This window comes from Mus caroli, unplaced genomic scaffold, assembly GCF_978045245.1.
Source record: "Mus caroli unplaced genomic scaffold, Mus_caroli_1 scaffold_18, whole genome shotgun sequence".
Lineage (NCBI taxonomy): Eukaryota > Metazoa > Chordata > Mammalia > Rodentia > Muridae > Mus > Mus caroli.
In genome coordinates this window covers 44,112,901-44,137,564 of record NW_028227273.1, presented here as the reverse complement: position 1 = coordinate 44,137,564, position 24,664 = coordinate 44,112,901, and the positions used below count along the sequence as shown (strand labels likewise).

Below are 24,664 nucleotides of genomic sequence, written 5' to 3'. Positions count from 1 at the left end.
CCATTCTAGCTTCCTCTGTTGAGAATTTCTCTGTTGGATTATTGGTGTGTAACTTCTTGAGTTCTTTATAAATTTTAAATATTAATTCTCTGTCAGATGTAGGGTTGGTGAAAATCTTTTCTCAATCTGTCGGCTGCTGCTTTGTCCTGTTGACAATGTCCTTTGCCTTACAGAAGCTTTTCAGTTTCATTAGGTCCCACTTATTAATCGCTGATCTTAGAGATGGAGCCATTGATGTTCTGTTCAGGAATTTGTCTCCTGTGTGAATGAGTTCAAGCTAGTCTCCACTTTCTGTTTCTATTAGATTTATTGTATCTGGTTTTATGTTGAAACCTTTTATCCACTTGGACTTAAGTTTTGTGCATGGTGACAGATATAGATCTATTTGCATTCTACATTCAGACATCCATTTGTTGAAGATACTTTCTGTTTTCCATTGTATAGTTTTTCCTTCTTTGTCAAAAATCAAGCATCCATAGATGTGTGGGTTTATTTCAGGGTCTTTGATTCGATTCCATTGATCAACCTGTCTGCTCTTATACCAGTACTATGCATTTTTATTATGATTGCTCTGTAGTACAGCTTGAGATCAGGGATAGTGATACCTCTAGAAGTTCTTTTATTGTTTAGGATTGTTTTAGCTATCCTGAGTTATTTGTTTTCCCATATGAAGTTGAGAATTGCTCTCTCAATGTCTTGTATTCTCCATCTATGGTGATTGAGAGTTTTGCTGGGTAGAGTAGTCTAGGTTGGAATGCATGGTGGGACAGCTAGTTTCTATACTGGAGCAAATTATGCTCGATTAAGGCATATGAGGATGGAACAAAGAATGATAAAAGATAGGTAAGTAGGCCAGGGGGTAGCCAATTAACCTTAACATTTAATTGCAGGAAATAGCTTGTGTTTCAGAAGAGTTGGGCTATCCAGGAGTACAAACTACTGACAAGCATTAGGAAGCCTGTTAGCAGCTAGGTACAGGATGTAGCAGTAGGCCCTTGACAGACAGTGTTGTACTTCCAGCTCTGGGTTTCAGATTCTGGGAGCCTAGAGAGCAACAGTGCTGTAGAGTGATGGAGGGCTTGATGTCACACAGACCTGTTGAGGGTCTGAATTCATTTCTCTGCCTCACAAGGCTATAGCCCCCTTACTTGTTACATTAAGGAGAACATACGTGCCCTGGGGTTGTTCTGAGGATTAGAAAGAAGCAAAATGCTTAGTTCAGTGTCAGTACATGAATACTACTTAAGACTTGGTAGAAATAGTAATTTCCATATTAACATTTTAATGACGTCATGAAGTAGTATAGGGCTAGAAGTCGTATACAGTATTTCCACGCCATAGGTGTTGCTACTCAAGCCTTCTTGAAGGCAAGTCTCTTATCACATGCACTTGGATCTGCTCTACTTGTTCGTCTTGTCTTCTATCCCAGGCTTACCAGGTCTTACCATATACCTATGGGCAGAGTCACTTCTGTATCAACAGACCTCAAGCTCATACTCCTGTAATAGGACCATTGAGAGCATAGTACCTGGGCAGAGTGACTGAAAGGGAACTGAGGCCATGACTGCTCCTAGGCATTGGCTGGTGAGAAGGTTTATTCTTGATATGAGAGAGAGCACAGCCAGAGGCAGAGACAGAAGACAAAGTAAGTTTGTTTTTACAAGAACTGAAAAAGTTCCTAGAGATGTAGTTTATACATCCAGCTTATAGAGTAGAAGATGCTATTACTGAAAAATAAATTAGCAGATTTCATTGTGGCTTTTTTGTAACCAGTGTTGTTTGAATATTGCCAGTATTGCTATAGCACTATGATTGATTGATTGATTGATTGATTGACTGATTTTGATACCTGTTATAAAAAAATAAGGCTGGAGGGATGACTACCACAGATTGTTCTCTAATTTCTGCGCATGCATGTGCACGTGCATGCACACACACACATATACACATAAACACATACACACACATACATACATACAAACACATATACACACACATACACACACACACACACAGAGAGAGAGAGAGAGAGAGAGAGAGAGTGTTAGAGTTGAACTTGTTTAGATTTTGGGTGTTTTCTTGGGAATTCCAAGCCTGGGATAGGCTTTATTGAAATTGCCAGTTCCATAGAAGGAGTTCTTGTCTGGCTGCCAACATTGATCTAGTTATGGCAATCTAAAATCTAAAACAGAGCATGTTTGTTTGTTTTTGATTTTTAAATACCTTCTACTTGAGATAAGACTAACCCACATAAAACGGTCAGAGCACTGAATCAGGCTATCATTAAATGTTGAATTGCCGAGTAGAAGTGATAAATACCGTAGAGTCTATAGAGAAGAGATAATAGAACTGAGACTGGGCTAGTGTTTGGAACTTAAAAGAATATTTTACAGAGAGCTGAGTTTGTCTTTGATATGGTTCATTATTTTAGGTCTTTTTTTCCTGATCTGTTACCTTCATACATACAGAAATTTCTTATGGATGCTAACCATTGGATTTTAAAAGGCCTCCCAAAAGTTTTTTTTTTCCCTGTAAGATTGAAAACTTAAATAATTGTGAGTTCATAATATAATTATGGGGCATTGTCTGAGTAACTTTTCTGTCCTTGTGAAGGGACACCATAATCAAGGAAACTTACAAAAGAAAACCTTGAATTGGGGGCTGCTTCGTGTCAGAGGGTGAGCCCATGACCATCATGGCAGGCAGACATGGTGCTGGGGAGCATCTGCACAGGAGGCAGAGAAAGTGACAGTGGGTCTGGTTTGGGCTTTGGAAACCTCGGAGCCCACCCCCAGTGGCATACCTCTTCCAACCAGGACATGCCTTCTAATCCTCCTAAAACAGTTCCATCAACTGGACACTAAACATTCAAACATATGTGCCTGTGGGTGCCGTTCTCATTCAAACCATCATAGGCAGCTTTCCTGAAAATTTAATTTAAAAAATGTTGTAGATTCATTAAAATCTCTGATTCAAAGAGTTGCTGTTGATCACTCACTGTGTTTGATCATCTGGCCTAGGGCATGAGCTTTCCTCCTAACTGCTAACTACTGCTTTGCTGTTCCATTTTCTTCAGCCCCGAGCAATGCAGTACTCAGGATGTAAAAGAGAAGAAGACTAAATCATTCTTCGTAATTATCTTTGAAATAATGGAGAACCACCACAGCTTAGGAGAGAAAATGTAATGGTGGAGACAGTGCTCTTAAAACTGGTCGTGCATGGAAGGAAGCATTCACATTATGTGATCGGCTTGCATGCCTCTTCAGGCCAAATGCGATTTGCTAGAAAGTTCTCAGCTGTTAGTTATGTGAGTACATCTCTGAATATCTCCGTGGTATACAAGCCATCAGGCTCTGTAATAAGATGCTGTACATGAAATTGCCAACTAGGCATGGTGGCATACCCCGCTCAGCACTTAGGAGTCAGACGCAGGTGGATCTCAGTGAGCTTAAGGCCAGGCTGGTCTACATAGTGAATTCCAGCACATCCAGGGTTATGTCGAGAGCCTCTGTCAAAAACAAAAGAAAAAACAAGCAGAAAACAAAAGGAATTACCAGCCATGTGACACACAGCTATAGTTTCCACGTCAGATTTGGGGCCACTTAGGTACCGTTATAGGTCATAAACTAAAATACCTTAGCATCAATATTTTTCCCTGGGATTAAAGTCTAATTTATAGGAGCCCTGAGCTTTTACTATTAAGTTTTTCATTACTGTACACAAAGCAATGAACTTTATTGCAATTTATAGTAGATACATATATAAGTCATAGTTATGTAAATTTACTTTGAATAAATAAATATCTCAGCAGTGGTGAAATGTGTCACTAAAAGACACTATTGACATGAAAGTGCCATTCATTTATCACAGCCTTTGATTTCATAGCTTTAGAACTCACAGTTTTAAGGGAGTGTAACCCATCACAGCAAGTGATTTGGTTGCTTTCAGAAACCTGACCTTGAAAGCATCATTTCACAGAAATCGGCAATTTGCTTTCTATCCTTAGAGCTGAATACTGTAGTATCTGCACTAGAATTGGCATGAATATGAAATAGAAGCAGTGATCTGAAGAACTCTGGTCACAGACGGCTTTGCATGAGGTCATTGGGATTTTATGATGATCTTTGCTTCACATTTGCATTTTTAATATGTGGTTATTTATATAGAATTAAAGTGTTGAGAATAAATTCTATGTGCAGTAGCATAGACTCAGTAATTAAATGGATGAAATTAACACAAGGCTCCAGGAAATGGTTTGCTTTCTTGTCCCCTGGAGGAGCTGTGGAAATGCTGCCGTGGGAAGTGTACTGAGAGGGCCTCTGGCTGCCGAGGACACTTAGTGCATCTTGGCCTTACACCCCTAGTTGTGCCCAAAGGCTGTGTGGTTGCCTTCATTCTGTCCAGAGAAAGTCATGTGCGGACTGTTCCTTCTGAGACAGTAACTGTCAGCAGACTTCAGTGATTAGACCATGACAGCCACAGCTATGTATTTACAGTGGCATTTTGCTTTGCTTTTCTACTATGAAGAACTCACCTCAGCCTGGAATAAATTTCACAGGATCTAATGATGTAGGCTATGTAAAATCCCAAGCAGCATTTGAAGTTCCTCTCAAGTGTGAACTGATTTCATTCTAAGGTCTCTGTGCATTCGCTGTATTACATAGCTTAGGAGGAATTGCTTTGAGGCCTGTTGGACTTGTAGGAAAACGGAGGCACACTGATCATGTAGTATTCGCTCACACTGGAGCCTGTAGCAGTTCTGTGGGCAATTGTTAAAATATAAAGGATAAGTTAGTGAACTCATTGTTCTACCTTGGTACAAAGAAAAACATTTTGCAGCTGTCAGAGTTTTTTCGGATTGGTTTTGTTAGTTTTATTACTAAAATGCTATTTACATCACTGATCTATGTACTTTGGTTTTCTTCAACCTTCTTTTTGCTCCCTCCTTTTCTTTCTTTTTGATACTATTAAATTTTCTTTATAATCCTATAAAACATCCTTTGCCTTCACTCTAATGTTTAATAAGTTTTTCATGCTCTCCTAGGGAGTTGATAATCTTTCTGTTCACCCTGTAAATCATGTGCCAGTAGGTTCTAAACATTCCAGATGAAGTGGAAGATGGGCTTACCCAGCTCTTCGTGAATGGGGCCAGTCTTTTTGAACTAGTGAAGTGAGCTGGGAATCCTGACACCTGCTCAGGAACACCTTTTTTTTTTTAAAAAAAGAAAACAAAAACAAAAAACCCCTCAGAGTACTTCAAAGACTACAGTCCTTGAAAAGAAGAATCGCTCCTATACAACTGTCTTGCATTTGCAAGCTCTCCTCAAGAAGACAGCGTATGGCTCATTATAAAGATTATCTCTAATCCATATGAACTGTAATTATTTATCCTTCTCTGTATGTAATTTTTTACTCCTGTTGCTCTCTCTTAGTAGAGTTTAAGTTGTTTGGCTCTCATATAGCTAGTTCTTTGTGTTTGACTCTGCTTGATGTAATTTTTAAAAGTTCCAGGACATTGGTGAATGAAGAACTAAGAAAGAGAAAGGAAAGGACATGACTGCTCCTAGATATGGTGGAGAAGAAAGTTTATTGTAGATAAAAGAGAGAGCATAGTTAGAGGCAGGACTTGGAGAGAGTCCAGGGTGGACGTGACCCCCACACCATGTGAGGCAGTGGGGAGAGCAGCTGCCAACCGAGAGGGACAGCCTGGACCAAGAGACAGTCCAAGAGACTAGATGAAAACATCAGGTAACCAAAGTGGTTGGATTATATAGGGTAGGGCAGTTGGGGAAAAGGTAGCCCAGACCCTGCGCTGCAAAGGTCAGGGTGGGGGGGGAACTATGCCAGCCAGGAGAACCTAGTAACAGGTAGGAACTGCGGGATACTGTGAGTACTTGGCAGACAGGTCTGCCTTGATATGCTAAATCCACACCTCAGCCCTCTAGTTTGAGGCCTAACAACCCTGTTGATTTAGAGGGCCCTGTTTTCTGGGTGTCCTCCAACCCCTCTGGCTTTTGCACTCTTTCTGCTTCCTCTTCTGCAGGGCTCCTTGTGCTCAGGAAGGGAGGGATTTGATGAAGATATTCAAGGTCTCTAACTCTCTGGGCCATGTAACTGTCTTGGAAGTTATTCTTGGAAATAAGAATGCTGACTCATGAACCAGAATCAGTTTTTGACTGTACCTGGCCTTTGCTCAAATTGTTCTATATTTCTGCACTTCATCTGATTTGTCAAATGACCTGTGGACTGACTGCTTTGCCCCGGATCTTCTTCCTTCCCTTTCCAATCTTAGCAACTACATCAAAAGTTTGAAGATATGCGATAAAACACTACAAGGTAATCTTCCAGGCTGCCATGACCAATTCAGAATTATTGTAACTGAACTGTGGCTGTTTAATAGACCCAAGTTCTTTCTAGTTTTGTTAGGGTATGTTTGTTTGTTTGTTTTGCATGATATCCATCAGGGAACAGTCAACCTTCTATTGTGTAACGAATCACTTGGAAAGGTAGGGACGTGTAACAGGTATAATAAGCATGCTGTCTGTGGATAAACTGCTACACCCAGCTCGGGCTCTTTTCTAGTGGTAGGCATCAGTGCCTACCACTTGCTTCCCAGCAGGAGAAATGAGGCCCACCTATCTGTTCCCTCCTCATCTCAGGGGAGGACTTATGAGCTCTTGCCCATTATGAAATTGCTACTGCTTAAATATCACAGATGGCCTTCTAATTTTGGTAACAACTCTCTACTAACTTTTGTTGGATATTTTCTTTATTTACATTTCAGATGTTTTCCCCTTTCCAGGTATCCCCTTTGGAAACTGCCTATCCCATCCCCCTTTCCCCTGCCTCTCTCTATGAGGGTGCTCCCCCACCTACCCACTCCTGTCTTCTCACTCTGGCATTCCCCTACACTGGGGCCTTGAACACCCTCAGGCCCAAGGGCCGATCCTTATACTGATGTCCAACAAGGCCATCCTCTGCCACATATGTGGCCAGAGCCATGGGCCCCTTCATGATTCTTGGTACAAAATTGTTATTCTGTAAATAAGCTTTCATTTGTGTCGAATAGAATCCTTAAGCATTTTTCATGGTTCTTCATAAAACAAATACTAATTCTCAAGGTTGTTAAGGAGGGTAAACTCTTTAGGAAGCCTTTCCTAAAGACTTCCTAGCCCAAGTCATTTCCTATGCTCTTGCCCTTACTGTTAGTAAGTGCCCTGGAGCAGCACAGATTCATCATTAGACCAAGTTCTCATACTTGTTGTTTTCTCCATTCTGAAGTGTTAGGTGATGAGTGTGTAGATCAGCCAGCTCTAAAAAAGTTTAAAAAAAAAATTAAAACTATTTGAGACATTTCCAATTCAGCAGAAGGTTCTGTTCTTTTTCTCTAATTTTAGGTGATGGGTGTCAGATCCACTTAGTTTCTTTGTAATTAAAATAAAATAATAGTAATAAAAACTGTATGTATGGTGCATATAGTTTGAGTCCTTTCCAGTATTCAGTGTAGCCCAACTTGTAGTAAAAGACACATACAAGATTGATTCCAACTCTGCTGTGGCCTAGGCAGGGCTGAATCACAGTTGGATTGAAGAGTGAAGGCTGAGTTGAGCTAAACAGCGAAGGGTAGACTCCAGGAGTCAGGTGGTTAGAGGAGGAGTGGTCTTCTACCACCTCATTTGAGCTCTTTTTCTCTCCTGTTCAGGTGCTTCTGCCTTTCCCTTCCTTTGCCTTGGCTCTAGGGGACCCAGCTGTGTATTTGTCTTGGCATCATGTCCACTTGCTTCCGCCAGCCAGGAAATCTGGTCCACCTAATGATGTACGAATCAAGTTCACACACAAGTTCTCACAGACCAAACAAGCTTAGTAGAACAACTTTAAAGAGAATGTATTTATTTTGGTTAATAATGTCAGAGGCCTCAGTCCACAGTTTCTTGTCTTCATTTTTTTCTCAGCCTGTTGTAAAGTGGAATTACATGATTGGGAACATGTAGAAATGCCAGTCACTTCAAGGCAGCCAGAAAGCCAAGAGCAGGGAGGAGCCTGTTCAAGGGCAGGCTATCATCGGTGGGCTGCTGTTTCTAAGGAGGCCCCGCCTCAGATACCCCGAGTGCTTATGAATCAGTACATGGACTGATACTTTCATGGCATCGGATCCCTCACGGTCCAGTCACCTCCTTGAGCTCAGTCTCTGAATATTGATGAATAGGGATCATCATCCTTTCAACACATGAGCTTCGGGGAAGGAGGCGTCCTGGTTGTCTCCTTTGGTTTCTAGTGACTTTGTCTGCTAGTGGGCAAGAGAAATAGAATGTTTTCAATCATGTCTTGTTATAGAGAAGGCAGGATAGCTTTGGCTAACAGCAGAGAGGGGAAGAGACTAGCTACGGAGTTAATGAAGAGTGTTCTTGCTGCCGTTATTTCAGGCTGCATTTAGGTGACTGTCATGACTGTACGTCAAGATATTCAGTGACCAGCAGTCACCAGTCAGAACCTAGCCTGGTTATAAAAAGGAAGGCAGTACTTGTAAAGCCACAGGATGGTGTTTAAGCTACTGCCTGTCCCACAGACACTGGTGTGAATGCATAGATGTGCTGTGTGCATGCAGTCAAGGAACTTTGCTCTTTAGTCCTCTCCTTGATAACAAAGAAAACCATGAATGTGAAATTCGTCTTTTGTAGCAAGTTAGAAGGTAGCAGAAATTTACTAATCAGTGTGAAAGTGGGCATAAAAGATGGGGAATGCTGAGAAAGTACTGTGCACTTTAATGGAGCAGTGGATAAACACCTCCATTTATCTTTCTGACTTCATTTTACCAGTAGCACATTGAGGTGTAATTTATAGATTATGAAATCCCCTTACTAAATTTGCATGTTGCCCTTTTATTAAAGGAAAATTGTCTTTTTTGAGGCAAAGATGCATTTCGTTCTGACAAATAGGAAATTTATACATTTGTTTTATGCCCTTATGCATGTCTGATTACAAATTTGATTTTATGCCAACTCACTTAAAAAGATAGAAAAGATAGAATACAGGCTCTGCTTTAGGGATTTGGAACAAATATGATAATACATCTTACGGATATGGTTGCTGCAGCCTCTTTTTGGACTTTATCATTCTGACAATATAGTTATAAAGAAACGCTGCTTGACAGTTTTATGTCTTGCCTTGTATCTCAGATCACAAAAAACCTCCATCTGAAAACTTTGAAGAAAATGGTACCCATCTGACTTAAAGATTAAGTTTACTTACCTTCTACAAATTGCTTTTGGAAGTATAGATAATCAAAACGTAAGAATGGCTTTAAAATTCAGATATAGGTAGGATAACGGGACCTTTTAAAGATAGAGGTTTTATTTAAATAAATTCTATGCTATGCAGAGTGGGAAAAGCGGAATTGCTTTTGGATATGTTTACATAGTTACGTGGTTTTGTCTTTTACACAGGCCCAGCTCCCTGTCTAGTCTGTTCCTTATTTATGACTATAGTAAGTTGCTAAAAATTGGTCACAGATTTCATATATTTCCTGAAATCAATTCTGTCTTTTAAGCTTAGATATCCAAAGATATTTGCAGTCATTTCACCTTTTTTTTTTTAAAAAAATAAAAGTATCTGTATAGGACAGGTTTGAAATATACAAGTGAGTGTGAGAGCTAGCTTTTAAGTGTGAATGTGTTGAATTTTGCAGGAAAGCACAAAATGCAAACTTCTGTTTAAAAGGTGCACCCCTAGGGTTGGGGATATAGCTCGGTGGCAGAGTGCTTGCCTGGCATACACAGAGCCCTGGGTTCCGTTTCCATCACTGCAGAGACAGACACTATCGAAGAATAGGTGCTCCCCGAAGCTTCTCACGGGATTGCACTATAACCTGTGCTTTTATCAGAGGTTCCTGGGCAGCAGCATCTAGATACAGATGCTAGATACAGCTTTTCATATCTCTAACTCTATAATTTTAGATCTACCCCAGCTATAATCTAAAAGTTCTCTCATGTCCAACATGACTATAATCATAGTCCACATCTGCCCAAAGTGTGCAGGACCTCATTGTGATACTGTGAAGAGCCAGGAATTCGAGTGTATATGTAATATACACTTTGTGGGTTCATACTTAATCATTTGTGTCCTAGTCATATATAGAGTCCAGAAATAAAATAGTCAAAATGCACTAGTGAGCCCAAGAGGCTGGCAAAAGTCTTTCAGAGTTTAGTCTATGCGCCCAGCATGTGGGGAGCTACCCGAGTACAGATTCCTGCCACCATCTCTAGAGATCTGATTCTCTAGGCTCAGAAACCTGCGGTTTAACCAAGTAGTCAGGTGAGTTTTGAGGCATATAGTGCTGAGCCTGTAGGAGACACTGATGTGGGAGATTAGTGTCTACACAGTCACATGAGTGCTGTGGCTGCAAAGGCCCCACACAAAAATGGGTGCTGCAGTGAGCTTAATGTTCTTCTCCTGAATGCCTTGGAATTCTTGGTAGTTTGTAAGCCAAGGAGTCTTGCATTTTCTGAAAATTATACAGCCAGTATAAATAAGTGTCTGCTGTCTGTGAATTAGATTCCTTGACAAATAGGGATTGTGGTTATTAAGCAATGATTTCTTGCTCGTTGGCATTAGATCGCACTCTAAGGCCTCTTCTAAATGAAAGGTGAACAGCGTCATTCATCACAAGATCCGCATAGGAAATCACAGTACACAGCTTCTCAGGGAATTAAAGTTTAATTCTTAGTCTGAACATGAACACCTATGTTTATCTCATCCTAACCCACTTTTCTTCCCTCCAGGATGGCACGAAGCAGAAAAGGGAGCGGAAGAAGACGGTGTCATTCAGCAGCATGCCGACAGAGAAGAAGATCAGCAGCGCAAGTGACTGTATCAACTCAATGGTGGAGGGCTCCGAACTCAAAAAGGTTCGTTCTAACTCCAGAATTTACCATCGGTATTTTCTGCTGGACGCCGACATGCAAAGCCTGAGGTGGGAGCCATCTAAGAAGGATTCTGAGAAAGCCAAGATTGATATCAAATCTATCAAGGAAGTGAGAACAGGGAAGAACACAGATATATTCCGCAGCAATGGCATTTCTGAGCAGATCTCTGAAGATTGTGCATTTTCAGTCATATATGGAGAAAATTATGAGTCACTTGATTTGGTTGCCAATTCTGCAGATGTCGCAAACATCTGGGTGACAGGACTTCGCTACCTGATTTCTTATGGGAAACATACACTTGATATGCTAGAAAGTAGCCAAGACAACATGAGGACTTCTTGGGTTTCACAAATGTTTAGTGAAATTGATGTAGATGGTCTTGGACATATAACTCTGTGTCATGCTGTCCAGTGTATCAGAAACCTCAATCCTGGTCTAAAAACAAGCAAAATTGAGCTTAAGTTCAAAGAATTGCATAAATCAAAGGACAAAGCTGGTACTGAAATCACAAAGGAGGAATTTATTGAGGTCTTTCATGAACTTTGTACTAGACCTGAAATTTACTTCCTGTTAGTTCAGTTTTCAAGCAATAAAGAATTCCTTGATACCAAGGACCTTATGATGTTTCTTGAGGCAGAACAGGGTGTAGCACATATCAATGAGGAAATAAGCCTGGAAATTATTCACAAATACGAGCCATCCAAAGAAGGCCAGGAAAAGGGCTGGCTCTCCATAGATGGATTCACTAACTACCTGATGTCACCTGATTGTTACATCTTTGATCCGGAACATAAGAAGGTCTGTCAGGATATGAAGCAACCTCTGTCTCATTACTTTATAAACTCATCTCATAATACATACTTAATAGAGGATCAGTTCCGGGGTCCCTCTGACATCACGGGATATATCCGCGCTCTGAAAATGGGTTGCAGGAGTGTTGAATTGGATGTGTGGGATGGGCCAGATAATGAGCCTGTGATTTACACAGGCCACACCATGACGTCTCAGATAGTCTTCCGCAGTGTCATCGACATCATTAACAAGTACGCGTTCTTTGCTTCTGAGTATCCTCTCATCTTATGTTTGGAAAACCACTGCTCTATTAAACAACAGAAGGTGATGGTTCAACACATGAAGAAAATTTTAGGAGACAAGCTGTATACTACATCCCCCAACATGGAGGAATCTTATCTACCATCCCCAGATGTCCTGAAAGGGAAAATACTAATCAAAGCAAAGAAGCTGTCTTCAAATTGCTCCGGTGTGGAAGGGGATGTGACTGATGAAGATGAAGGAGCAGAGATGTCTCAGAGGATGGGGAAAGAGAACGTGGAACAACCCAACCATGTGCCTGGGAAGCGATTTCAGCTTTGCAAAGAACTGTCCGAACTGGTCAGCATCTGTAAATCCGTCCAGTTCAAGGAATTTCAGGTGTCATTTCAGGTGCAGAAGTACTGGGAAGTGTGCTCCTTTAATGAAGTACTGGCTAGTAAATACGCCAATGAAAACCCCGGGGACTTCGTGAATTACAATAAGCGTTTTCTCGCCAGGGTCTTCCCTAGTCCAATGAGAATCGACTCCAGTAACATGAACCCTCAGGATTTTTGGAAATGCGGCTGTCAGATTGTAGCCATGAACTTCCAGACTCCAGGGCTGATGATGGACCTAAACATTGGCTGGTTTCGGCAGAATGGAAACTGTGGCTATGTCCTTCGACCTGCCATCATGAGGGAAGAAGTCTCCTTCTTCAGTGCCAACACCAAGGACTCTGTCCCTGGAGTGTCACCTCAGTTGCTTCACATCAAAATCATCAGCGGCCAGAACTTTCCCAAGCCCAAAGGGTCAGGTGCCAAAGGTGACGTGGTGGACCCTTATGTCTATGTGGAAATCCATGGAATTCCTGCTGATTGCGCGGAGCAAAGGACAAAAACGGTCAACCAGAATGGAGATGCTCCTATTTTTGACGAGAGCTTTGAGTTTCAGATTAACCTCCCTGAACTAGCCATGGTGCGCTTTGTCGTGCTGGACGACGACTACATCGGCGATGAGTTCATCGGCCAGTACACCATTCCCTTCGAGTGTTTACAGACGGGCTACCGCCATGTGCCTCTGCAATCCCTGACTGGAGAGGTCCTCGCCCACGCTTCTCTGTTCGTCCACGTGGCTATTACTAACAGGAGAGGAGGAGGGAAGCCTCACAAACGGGGCCTTTCCGTGAGGAAAGGAAAAAAGTCCCGGGAATACGCCTCTCTGAGAACACTGTGGATTAAAACTGTAGATGAGGTGTTCAAGAACGCCCAGCCCCCCATACGGGACGCCACGGACCTGAGAGAGAACATGCAGGTGTGTGCTCACGTTTACATCTCTACTTTGTGCATGCCTATGATTTTCGGATATGTATTTTTTTATAGCAGTGTATTTAGCTTTAAATACTTTTGTAAATCTCAAGTGGTTATTAGCATGTTTGTTACTAGTTTCATTTCTCAACATCTAAATTTCAACAGCGGTAGTTGATGACATACTGATTGCGCACTAGAATAAACTGGTCTTGTTGCTGACTCGTAAGCTGCTTACCCACGGTCCTCTTACGGCCAGTTATCTGCTATGTTTTAAAATATGGTATTCACGGGAATCTCTGTTGTTGCTGCTGCATATTGTTATTTCTTAGATGGAACAGAAATTAATGACCCGTCAGAGGGAAACTGGTTAAAGTAAAAGGATTGGGTCTTTCTTATGGAGCTCTGGTGCGTAGATACATTTAAATGAGCCAGTGTACTCGTGATTTTAGAGGATAATTATTTACATAAAATATATATGGTAAATGTACTCATGAAAGACCTAAGATGATTTTTTTTTCTAAAATAACATGTCTCAGAGCAGTCAGTTAGGAACTGTATACCTGTTAAGGATGGGCCACATATCTAGCTGTGTACCAGGATTGGCGAGTCAAGTTGGTCTAGACCCCTCGTTCTTCCTCACAGAGCTCACAGCAGTGTGTGACATGCTCCATGCGGTAAGTACTCTGAGGTGTTTCTTTAAGAAAAGATGCATCATCCTTATTTTTTATATATGTGTGTTTGTGCACCACATTCATGACTGGTACCCTCAGAGACCAGAAGAGAGTATCGGATCCTCTGGGACTAGAGTTAAAAGATGGTTGTGAACTGCCATGTGAGTGCTGGCAGTCAAGCCCACGTCATTGGGAAGACCAGCCAATACTCTTAACCACGGAGTCATTTCTCCATCCCATTTGTTTTCTCTTAAAACACTATTATAAGAATGACATTAGCACTCCTCTAACCAAAGAAACACTTTCAATATATGTTTCCTACCTAATTCTATAGCCACTTCATGAATAAGAACAGTTGCCTGCAATCACGATATTTATTGTCTTCCTCTCAAGGGCAAAGCATAATCAAAATTGGAATGGTTTCTTCGTTGTTGAGGGTGCATGCGTTTTGGCAAAGCCTCAGTTCCAAAGAAAGCACACTGTCCCCTGCCTGTGGCTGCTGGTGCACATATGGGACATAAGGGACACAATTCCCTTCGGGATGTGTTAGGACTCAGCCCCCCTGCCTTCAGGACCCGTCTCTACTGAAGCCCAGAGGGCTGCGATAGTGGTGCTGAATAGCAGCTGCTCTGAAGTCTGGCTGGCTGTGAGAGCGTGCTGGGAACCAATCAACAGCAGCCTGCCCTCCAGGGACTTTTGCTATAGTTAAGAGTGGGTGCTAGAAAGGGGAGATAGGGTTGAGGGGACAGATGCAGGATATGCTGTGAAGAAAACAGTTATCACAGGCTGCTTGGGGGAACACACTTTAGATGTCACAGTAATTTATTTCTATACCATGGTCACAAAATGATTTTAAACAAAATGTTCCATAGCTTGACAGTCATGTTTAAAGCAATATTAATAAAAATGAAATGTTTAAATTCAAAACTTAGTTCCAGAACACAGGTTACTTAGGAGCCAGATCTGTACCTTCTAGCTACCTGCTCTGTCCACAAGCATGCCTAGAGTCACACACCCAACTCATACTCTAACCAAAATGTGTGTGTTTGTGTGTGTATGATGTTATTACATTATTATATTATATTACTCATACTCATACTCTAACCAAAATGTGTGTGTTTGTGTGTGTATGATGTTATTACATTATTATATTATATTATATTACATTATATATTAGATTTCTTTGGGGACTGGCTTACAGGCTGTGGCCCTTCTAGTCCAACAATGGTTATTTACCAATGGAAGTTCCAAGAAACCAGTAATTGTTCAGTTTACCAGGCCACGTGTCTCAGCTGTTCTTCATTATGCACTGGAATCCTAAAGAAGGGGGCTCTAATGCCTGCAAAGGACTTACTAGTGAGGTAAAGAAGACATAGAAAGAGAATGCTTTCTTTTATGCCCTTTATTAAGATTTCTGGCAGAAGATGTAGCCCAGATTAAAGGTTGATTTTCCCACCTCAAAAGATCTGGATTAAAGATGTATCTTTCCACTTCAAAGATCTGATCCAGATTAGAAGTGGGTCTTCACACCTGAAGCTATTTAATTAAGAAAAACTCCCTCACAGGTATGCCCAGCCATTTGGGTTTTAGGTCATTCCAGATGTAGTCAAATTAACAACCAAGGATAGCCATCACAATGACTCAAGGGTCTCCTTTCTATTTGCAGAATGCAGTGGTGTCATTCAAGGAGTTGTGTGGCCTCTCCTCCGTGGCCAACCTCATGCAGTGCATGCTGGCCGTGTCTCCTCGATTCCTGGGGCCTGACAATAACCCCCTGGTGGTCTTGAACCTTAGTGAACCCTACCCCACCATGGAGCTGCAAGCCATCGTGCCTGAGGTGCTGAAGAAGATTGTAACGACTTATGACATGGTGAGTTCTGTGGAGAGAGGTGTCAGAGGATGCCTTGCCAGATGTGCACAGCGTTAGCTTCCTGTCTCATGCTTCGTGCTCTCATGTGGGAAAAGTGTCTCCCCTGGCCTTGTGTTTTTGAAAGAGTTTTGTGTTGCATCCCTGCTAGAAAGCAGGGTTCAGAGATCCTTTCTTCAGTCAGATTAAACACTAGCTTCCTAAGACCTGAATCTGAATCAGCTTCTAATGAATGTTTTTGCATTTTCCTATTTATGTGATTTAGAAACAAAACAAAACCAAAAACTTTTAATCCTTTCTAGTCATTGATTTATTCTGTTTCCACTTTTCCCCTCAACCCAATATAGTAATAAATTAGATTTTTTTTTTCAAGATGTGTCTGAAATCCCATCAAGGGCAGATGTTCGCATCACACAAGGCTGCTGTGTGGTAATTTCCTTCCTGGGGCAGCTGCTCTGAGGCGCCTTCATTTGTAATCAGCTTAGTGTTAATGAGTTACCTTCAGGACACCTAAAATATTACATTTTTACCTTTAAGATTTATCTTGCATTTTTCTTAGTTGGATGCTGCTCTTTTATTGTGCTTTATAATTTTTCAAAACTCTGAGGGAGAGTTTTTCATATTGTGTTTCTATGTGAGTCAGATGAAGGGCTACTTGGTGTGCCATATCATGTCTACCTGAGTCACAGAACAACTTTGAGGACAACTCTCTCCCCTGTTGTAGAATCCAGTGATTGAACTCATGTCCTCAGGCTTACAAACCAAGTACTTTCACCATTGAGCAATTTCACTGGCCTGTTAAGGAAGAATTCAATTTGTGAACGGTACTCATTTCAAATTTCTAATATAGACGAGGCTGTAAGAACTGGCTGTGTATCAGCAGTGACTCCTTTAGTTTGGTGGTGCTAGACAGTCTTCTCTCAAGTAGGCCAGGCTGTCGCCTTTTACCATTGAGGATATTCAGGGATAAGTGCCTTGCTACAGCCTCCTCCATTCTAAAAATGATGGCTAAGGCCAGGTGGTAGTGGTTGAGGCGATGGTGCATGCCTTTAATCCCAGCACTTAGGAGGCAGGGGTTGGGGTGAGGATGGGGGCAGGGGCATCCCTATGAGGTCAAGGCCAGTCTAGTCTACAGAGCAAGTTCCAGGACAGCAAGGACTTCCTTCTTGAGAAACCCTGTCTTGAAAACCCAAAGTCAACCAACCAACCAAACACCAGTCAAGGTTCAAGGAGACTATAGGATTGTCATCACTCACCTTATCTAGAACCCTTCTGACTGCTTTATAACTTAGTGAAAGCTGTAATTTAAGGGGATTAGGTGATTAAAGGGATGTCCAAATATCAAAGGCTAGCATTTCCCACACTGTTAAGAGAAATCTTGGTTTCTTGGTATATTGATAAACATCACTGGAGAAAAGGCGGCAGAAAAAAATAATTTGGGGAAATGTTCCTCTGAACAAGACTCATCAGAGGTGATTACTACCTTCTCCTTTTCATTCACTCCAGAGCACCAACCCATGGGATGGAGCCACTCACAGTCAGGGTGCCTCTTCCCTCCTTTGTTCAACTTCCTTATAGACAAACTTAGGGCTGTGCTTCCATGATGATTGTAAACCCCACCAAAATGAGAGTGAAGATCAGCTATCACCTTAGTCACACATTGTGTTTGGTGTTTACTCTCCTTCCCTTTCAGCTTAGATTTCAAGGACACTCAAAGGACTCAGCATTTCCTGCTAGGGACAAGCTGCTGAGCGTATCATCCCCTGGAAAGAACACTTAGTTTTGAAGAGAGCTTTAAACACACCCAAGAAAGTAGAGGCAATAACCAATGTCAGAGCACGTAATCAAAAAAATGTGTAATAAGACACCATGAAAGCAACAGAACAACAGGAATGAATACAAGTTGTTCAATAATAACTCTTGTTATTAATGATCTCAATCCCTCAATTAACAGACAGACACATACTAACAGACTGGATTGGAAAACGTCCAATGAAATACAAGAAGTAATTAAAATTTTTCTGGGAAAAAAAGAGCCTAGGGCCAGATGTGTTCAGTGCACAATTCTACCACTCTTTAAAAGAAGAACTAACAGCAGTTTTTCTAAAAGTATTCCATAAAATCAGAGTGAGGAAACATCTCTAGATGATTATTTTTTAATCACAGAGGTGTTTGGGGGTTTGTTTGTTTGTTTGTTTGGTTTTGGTTTTTTTGGTTTTTTTTGAAAATTTTATTCGCTACACATCTGACAGAAGGTTAGGATCTAGAATATCCAAAGAATTTTTAAAAATATAAACATCAAGAGAGCAATTAAACCAGTTTAAAAATGGGTCTTGGAGCTAAACAGAGGTTCTCAAAATATCAAACATAACAACTAAGTAATTGTTTTTAAATTGTTCAACGTTTTTAGCCAAAAGTAAAATGCAAATTAAACTGTTTTGAGATTTTATGTTACCCAGTCAAAATGGCTAAAATCCGAAAAAATCAAATGATGTGAAATGCTGGGATAGATGTAAAGGAAAAGGGAACTCCTTTTTGTTGCTGGTGGGAGTTCAAACTGGTACAGCTACGATTGTAAAACACTGCACACTTGAGTTGTAGAATGTGAAGAAATCAAGCCCCAACCCTGCCTAGCTTTCATAGTGCAGGAAGGTGGCTGAGGAGAAAATCCTCCTGGAGCTCACCTGCCTATAAACTTGGCAAGACTGCTTTGACAAGATATGCTACTGGTGCAATAATGGCATGAGGGTTATAGCGGTAACCAAACACTTTCAGACTTGATTTAAAGCCCACTCCATAAAATGGAACCCATACCTCACACCATATTCAGGGCCAAGAACCTGTGGGTAATCATGACTTCGAGGTAAATCTACTGCTATCATTACAATAAATGGACATTGTATTAAACAATACCTAATGAATGTTGCTGTACTCACAGATTAGTGTATCTCTCAACACCTGTCAGAAAAGCTTCTTTTTGTAGAGATGGTAAATATAGCATAGATTCACAACTGGTTAAAGTGCAGAGAATAAGAGACTTCAGAGAACTTAGCCTTGAATGGGACATCTATAACAGACCTCCTCCTCCTCCTCTTCCCCCTCCTCCACCTCCACCACCACACCACTACCTCCACCACCACCTCAAAACTCAAGGATATTGCAGAAAAGGAGGTAGGGAGAGTGTAAGAGATAGGAGCAGTCAATGACTTCAACAAAGCAGTGTTTACTGATAGAACAGTGTAATTGCACATATGAACTCAGAATAGTTGTGACATCATGCCCAAGACCTCTGCAAGCTCAAGACAGAAAGAAAGGTGGTCATGAAATCTCCCCATCTGCTGAAGAGCTTTTGGGAGTTGAAAGCTCCTGGGGTATGGAGAGGTAGTTTTCTTTAAGAGTGTGGTCCTGGTTTCTTTAAGGTCCTGGTTGGTGGAATATGCTCCCGTTGATGAGCACGCACTCAAGAGTATATAGCCAACACTGATTATGTCAGATGTGTTTTAAAAAGCACGGACAGAAAATTGAGTGGTATGGAATGAGTGGCAGATTTGGGAGGAGTTGTAAGGGGGTACATATAATCAAAATACAATGCATGGAGTTCTCAAACATTAAAATATGTATCTAAATAAAGTATAAAGGTCAGGGCCAAGTGTGTCTGAAGCCATTGGGGACATAGTATTCTAGTACCAGAGGGCCTGCATTATCCACCATGAGTATATTCTGTCTTCAGGGACCCATGTAGTTCCTAGAAGCTAAGACGTATGATAAAATCAACTCAGAAGCCTATGCTGGGATTCCTTTTGAATTCTCTAGAAAAATAAGAGAATGGAGTAAAAATGGAAACGTTTGAGGCACTTTTCATGTCTAGTTATTTCCTAACCCTAAGTTATATGGAAGATCAAATGAATAGTTCGTATTTGTAGAAGTTTCTTAAGCTTAAACCACAAAGAAACTCACAGACCTTCATTGATCAAAACCTGACATGAGCTTTTTTCTCCTATTGGTCATTTACTGTTTGTCTCTATTTATTTATTTTCTTTTTTGTGAGTTCTTTTTGTTTCTGTTTTTTTTTTTTTCTTTTTTGAAACAAAGTGAGGAGAAATCATAAAGTCGGGTGAGTAGGAGTATGGAGTGTCTGGGAGGAGTTGGGGAGGGAAACATGATTAAATGTATTATATGACAAATTGTTCTTTAAATCTGCAAAGTGAAAGCCTGTCTTCACACAGCAGTGTTGATAGTCAGCACAGAGATCGGGAACCTTGTGTTTATGCCACAGACAGGGCTTTGTGTGCTTTCTCTGCCACTGCTACATGCAGTGCTCTGCTCAGTGAGGAGAAAATCACATCTCAGGGTTAGTGCAGCCTGCTATCTGGATCCAGTCAGAGGTGACCTGAGTAAGGTTGCTGGTCATCTCCATCCAAGGTTACCATTGATCTCCATCTCCCTCAGGACTCTCCTTCACAACTCCTTCTGTCACTCTCTTGAAATTCAGAGATCCTTTCAATTAGAGGAGTCACCTCTATGGACAGATGAAAATGTCTGCATAAAAGACAGATAGAACGTTATGCTTTTAGAACATGATTGACCCAAAGGGAGGGAAGTGGAGAGAGTTGGGGAGTGGAGGAGTGATAATTATGGATATAAGTGCATCTTGCCAAAAGGTACAAAACCCATGGTTTGTAGTGGCCAGAGACGCTCAGCTCGTGATGCTTCCAAAAGCTCAGACCTGACCTGCAGTGCTCTCAGTTCTCAGTTGCCAGTGGGAGAGAAATGGTTACAAGATGATATGATGATGCTGTCATGTGTTGTCAGGAGCAAGGAGACTAGAAATTTCTACGTTATAGAGCTTCAAGGCTCACACACACTGTTGGTTATATAAGTGTTTCTGATCCAGTTTAATGCCTTTATATGTCTTCACAGAAACTGCTCTGTGAAAACTACATGGTCTCCCTCATACCCAGAATCTAGCCAATAATTCTCACTGAGGTTCCCTTTCCCAAAATGATTCTATCTTGTGTCAAGCTAGCCAGCACAGTAGACCCCTGTCAGCTTGACATACAAACTCATCACTGTTAAACCATAACTTTTCTTTGCTTGTTGTCCCCAAGATGTTATATTAATGTCAATATTGTAATATAAAACATACTCCAAACTTAAAAGTCTCACTGTCTTTAAAACTTCATCTCTTTAAAAACATTCAATATGGTTGCCAACTTTCAAAGACACTCCAAAATATCCAAGTTTCTAAAATAGCCAGTCTCTTCAAACTAACCGGTCTCTTTTATAAACTCCAACGTTTCTTTAAAAGTTCAAATCTCTCAACTGTGAGCTCCTGTAAAATAGAAAATAAGTGAAATCCTTTCTTCAAGAGGGAAGCACCTGGCCACAGTTACAATCAAACCATTGAGAAATCAGAGTTCAATAGTATACAAAATCCAGTGCTTGACCATGCCTGAGATTCATGTTCCCCTGGGCTTCAAAGGTTCCATTTCTCTACTTCTGCTATTTGCAGTATAGATAGCTTGTTCCTAGGCTTAAGTCAGCTCTGCTTCAATGGCTGTTGCTATTCTTGATTGCATGATCTTAGAATCTCAAAAATGCTGGGGTCTCCATTGTAATTGGGCTGCACCTTCACCAATGGCCTGCTGGCCTCTTCAGTGACTCTAGCTTACCACAGGGTGACAAGCTTCTTTCTCTCCCCACAATCCCTGAAGTGTTCTCTGCTGTTCCTCCTACACCTCCACAAGGCCTGTGCTGGCTTCTCACCGAGCCAAATTTTATTTGCTCTTCACGACCCCTTCATGCCTTCAGAACTATTACTACTTGGGAGAATCCTAGACCTCCAGCACAAAGTACAATTTTGGTCCACTCCAAACCACAGCTGCTGTGTGCTGACCCTGATGAAACACTTCCCAGATTTTGCCTCAATAATACGGGTTGATTTTTAATCATAGATTTTTCTTCAGCCCCAGTTGACTAGTAGATTGTCTCAGAAATGCCAAGATTCACTTTAGTAGCTCTTTATTCAGAATATTGAATGGCCCAATAGAGTATTTAAGGGACTGTCAAAACTTCCCTCTGAAATTTCATAATCTATTGTCTACATTTCTTACAACACTCTTATCTTCTGAGCTCACATAAAACATCACACTGAGCTCCTAACACTCAATGGCGTTTCCAGCCCAAATTTTAAATGCTACAACAATTCTCCCAGAACATCTGTTCAGGTCTCTCTCCTCAGTACCCTATGACCCAGAACCAATTTCTTTCTTGGGTAGGTTTTTATTGCTGTGATAAAACGCCATGGCCACAAGCAAGTTGGGGAGGAAGGGGAGTATTTTGTCTTATGGTTGTACTTGTATCATCCAAGGAAGTTAGGACAGGGACCTGGAGGCGGAAACTGAAGCAAAAGTCATGGAGCAACACAGCTTAATGGCTTATGGCTTGTACCTTGTGGCTGGATCACCCTGGTTTCGCTCGCTCTCTCTCTCTCTCTCTCTCTCTCTCTCTCTCTCTCTCTTTCTCTCTTTTATTGGGTATTTTCTTTATTTACATTTCAAATGTTATCCCCTTTCCCAGTGCCTCCCACCAGGAAAACCCCATCCCATCCCCCCTCCCATCTCCCTGGAAAATACCCTGCTTCTGTGAGGGTATTTCCCCACCCACCCACTCCCATCTCCCTGCCCTTGAATTCCCCTACACTGGGGCCTTGAGCCTTCACAGGATCAAGGGCTTCTCCCATTGATGCCCAACAAGGCCATCCTCTGCTACATATGTGGCTGGTTGGTGGTTTAGTCCCTGGGAGCTCTGGCGGGGGGAGAGGGGGCTGGTTGGTTGATATTGTTGGTCTTCCTATGGGGTTGCAAACCCTTTCAGCTCCTTCAGTCCTTTCTCTAGCTCCTCCATTGGAGACCCCCTGTGCTCAGTCCAATGGCTGGCTGCGAGCATCCACCTCTGTACTTGTCTGGCTCTGGCAGCGCCTCTCAGGATACAGCCATACCAGACTCCTGTCAGCAAGCACTTGAGATCCACAATAGTGTCTGAGTTGGGTGACTGTTATAGGGGGATGGATCCCAGGTAGGGCTGTCTCTTTCCTTTAGTTTCTGCTCCACACTTTGTCTTCGTATTTCCTCTCGTGAGTATTTTGTTCCCCCTTCTAAGAAGGACTGAAAAAAGCATCAACACTTTGGTCTTCCTTCTTCTTGAGCTTCATATGGTCTATGAATTGTATTTTTGGTATTCCGAGCTTTTGGGCTAATATCCACTTATAAGTGAGTGCATACCATGTGTGTTCTTTTGTGATTGGGTTACCTCATTCAGGATAATATTTTCTAGTTCCATCCATTTGCCTGTGAATTACATGAATTCATTGTTTTTAATAGCTGAGTAGTAGTCCATTGTGTAAATGTACCACATTTTCTGTATCCATTCCTCTGTTGAGGGACAACTGGGTTCTTTCCAGCTTCTGGCTATTATAAATATGGCTTCTTTGAACATAGTGGAGAATATGTCCTTATTACATGTTGGAGCATCTTCTGGGTATATGCCCAGGAGTGGTAGGTATATCTGGACCCTCAGGTAGTACTATGTCCAATTATCTGAGGAACCGCCAAACTGATTTCTAGAGTGGTTGTACGAGCTTGCAATCCTACCAGCAATGGAAGAGTGTTTTTCTTTCTCCACATCCTCACCAGCATCTGCTGTCATCTGAGTTTTTTATTTTAACTATTCTGACTGGTGTGAGATGTAATCTCAGGGTTGTTTTGATTTGCATTTCCCTGATGACTAAGGATGCTGAACATAAAACCAGATACACTGAAGCTAATAGAGGAGAAAGTGGAAAAGAGCCTGAACACATGGGTACAGGGGGAAATTTCCTGAACAGAACACCAATAGCTTATGCTCTAAGACCAAGAATGGATAAATGGGACCTCTGTCGATAGGGCAAAATGGCAACCAACAGATTGGGAAAAGATCTTTACCAATCCTACATCCCATAGAGGGCTAATATCCAATATATACAAAGAACTCAAGAAGTTAGACTCCAGAGAACCAAATAACCCTATTAAAAACTGGAGTAGAGAGCTAAACAAAGAATTCTCAACTGAGGGATATTGAATAGCGAGAAGCACCTAGAGAAATGATTAGCCTGCTTTCTTATAGTACCCACTGCCCATAATGAGCTGGGCCCTCTCACGTTAATCATCAATCAAGAAAATGAGTCACAGCCTTGCCCACAGGGCAACTTGGTAGGGTTATTTTTTTAATTGAGTTTCCCTCTTTCAAAACGACTAAATTGTGTGACATTGATACAAAACCAGCCAGCATACCATATAGCAGTTTTTATCATTTAAGTCCAATTTTTGTCTCTGTTAAGGGACTCAACATATTCTCAAATGGTTTCATCAGAGGCTGTGATCAGTGCTAAGCATCCCTAATCTCCAAGTCCAGATGTGGACTGTTGCGGAGTTTGGATTCTTAAATTGGGGATGCTCAACTAGCAAGTGTATGAAAATATTTTAAAAATAAAAACACTTATGGTTCTAGGCATTTTAGGTGAGGGATGCCCAACCTGTATGCAGCAATCCAATGTATTGTCCAAAATAATGACAGCATCATTCAAAATGTCTAAGGAAGCTAGTAATTGATAGGTGTGGTACTGCCCAGTCGTCTGTGGTTGGCAAGCTGGAGCCCTTGATTAGCACATTTGTATTTCTTGGGAGGTTTCATTTGTAGCAGGACTGCCTAGAGAATTCGAGGGGCAGTGTGAGGCCATGGGCTTGATAGGGTCTTCAGTTTTGCTTCTTTGTTTAAGACTTTGGTATTACTTTTTAAAGGTAAAGGACTTATTTTTTCAAATGTTCT

The 24,664-nt window shown here is 41.5% G+C and overlaps 1 protein-coding gene across 4 annotated transcripts in view; it reads left to right on the top strand.

The window, feature by feature from the left end:
• Positions 1–24,664, top strand: part of Plcl2 (phospholipase C like 2) — a 167,200-nt gene that overhangs the window by 85,137 nt on the left and 57,399 nt on the right. For 2 of the 4 annotated variants that reach the window (XM_085833346.1, XM_029471172.2), the window contains exons 3-4: positions 10,779–13,265; positions 15,599–15,802. In XM_085833346.1, coding sequence (XP_085689472.1) covers positions 10,779–13,265; positions 15,599–15,802 — 2,691 coding nt within the window. Of the gene's footprint in view, positions 1–6,100; positions 6,337–10,778; positions 13,266–13,797; positions 14,605–15,598; positions 15,803–24,664 lie in introns of those variants that run through there. The other 2 variants (XM_029471173.2, XM_085833347.1) reach the window with 2 other exon arrangements.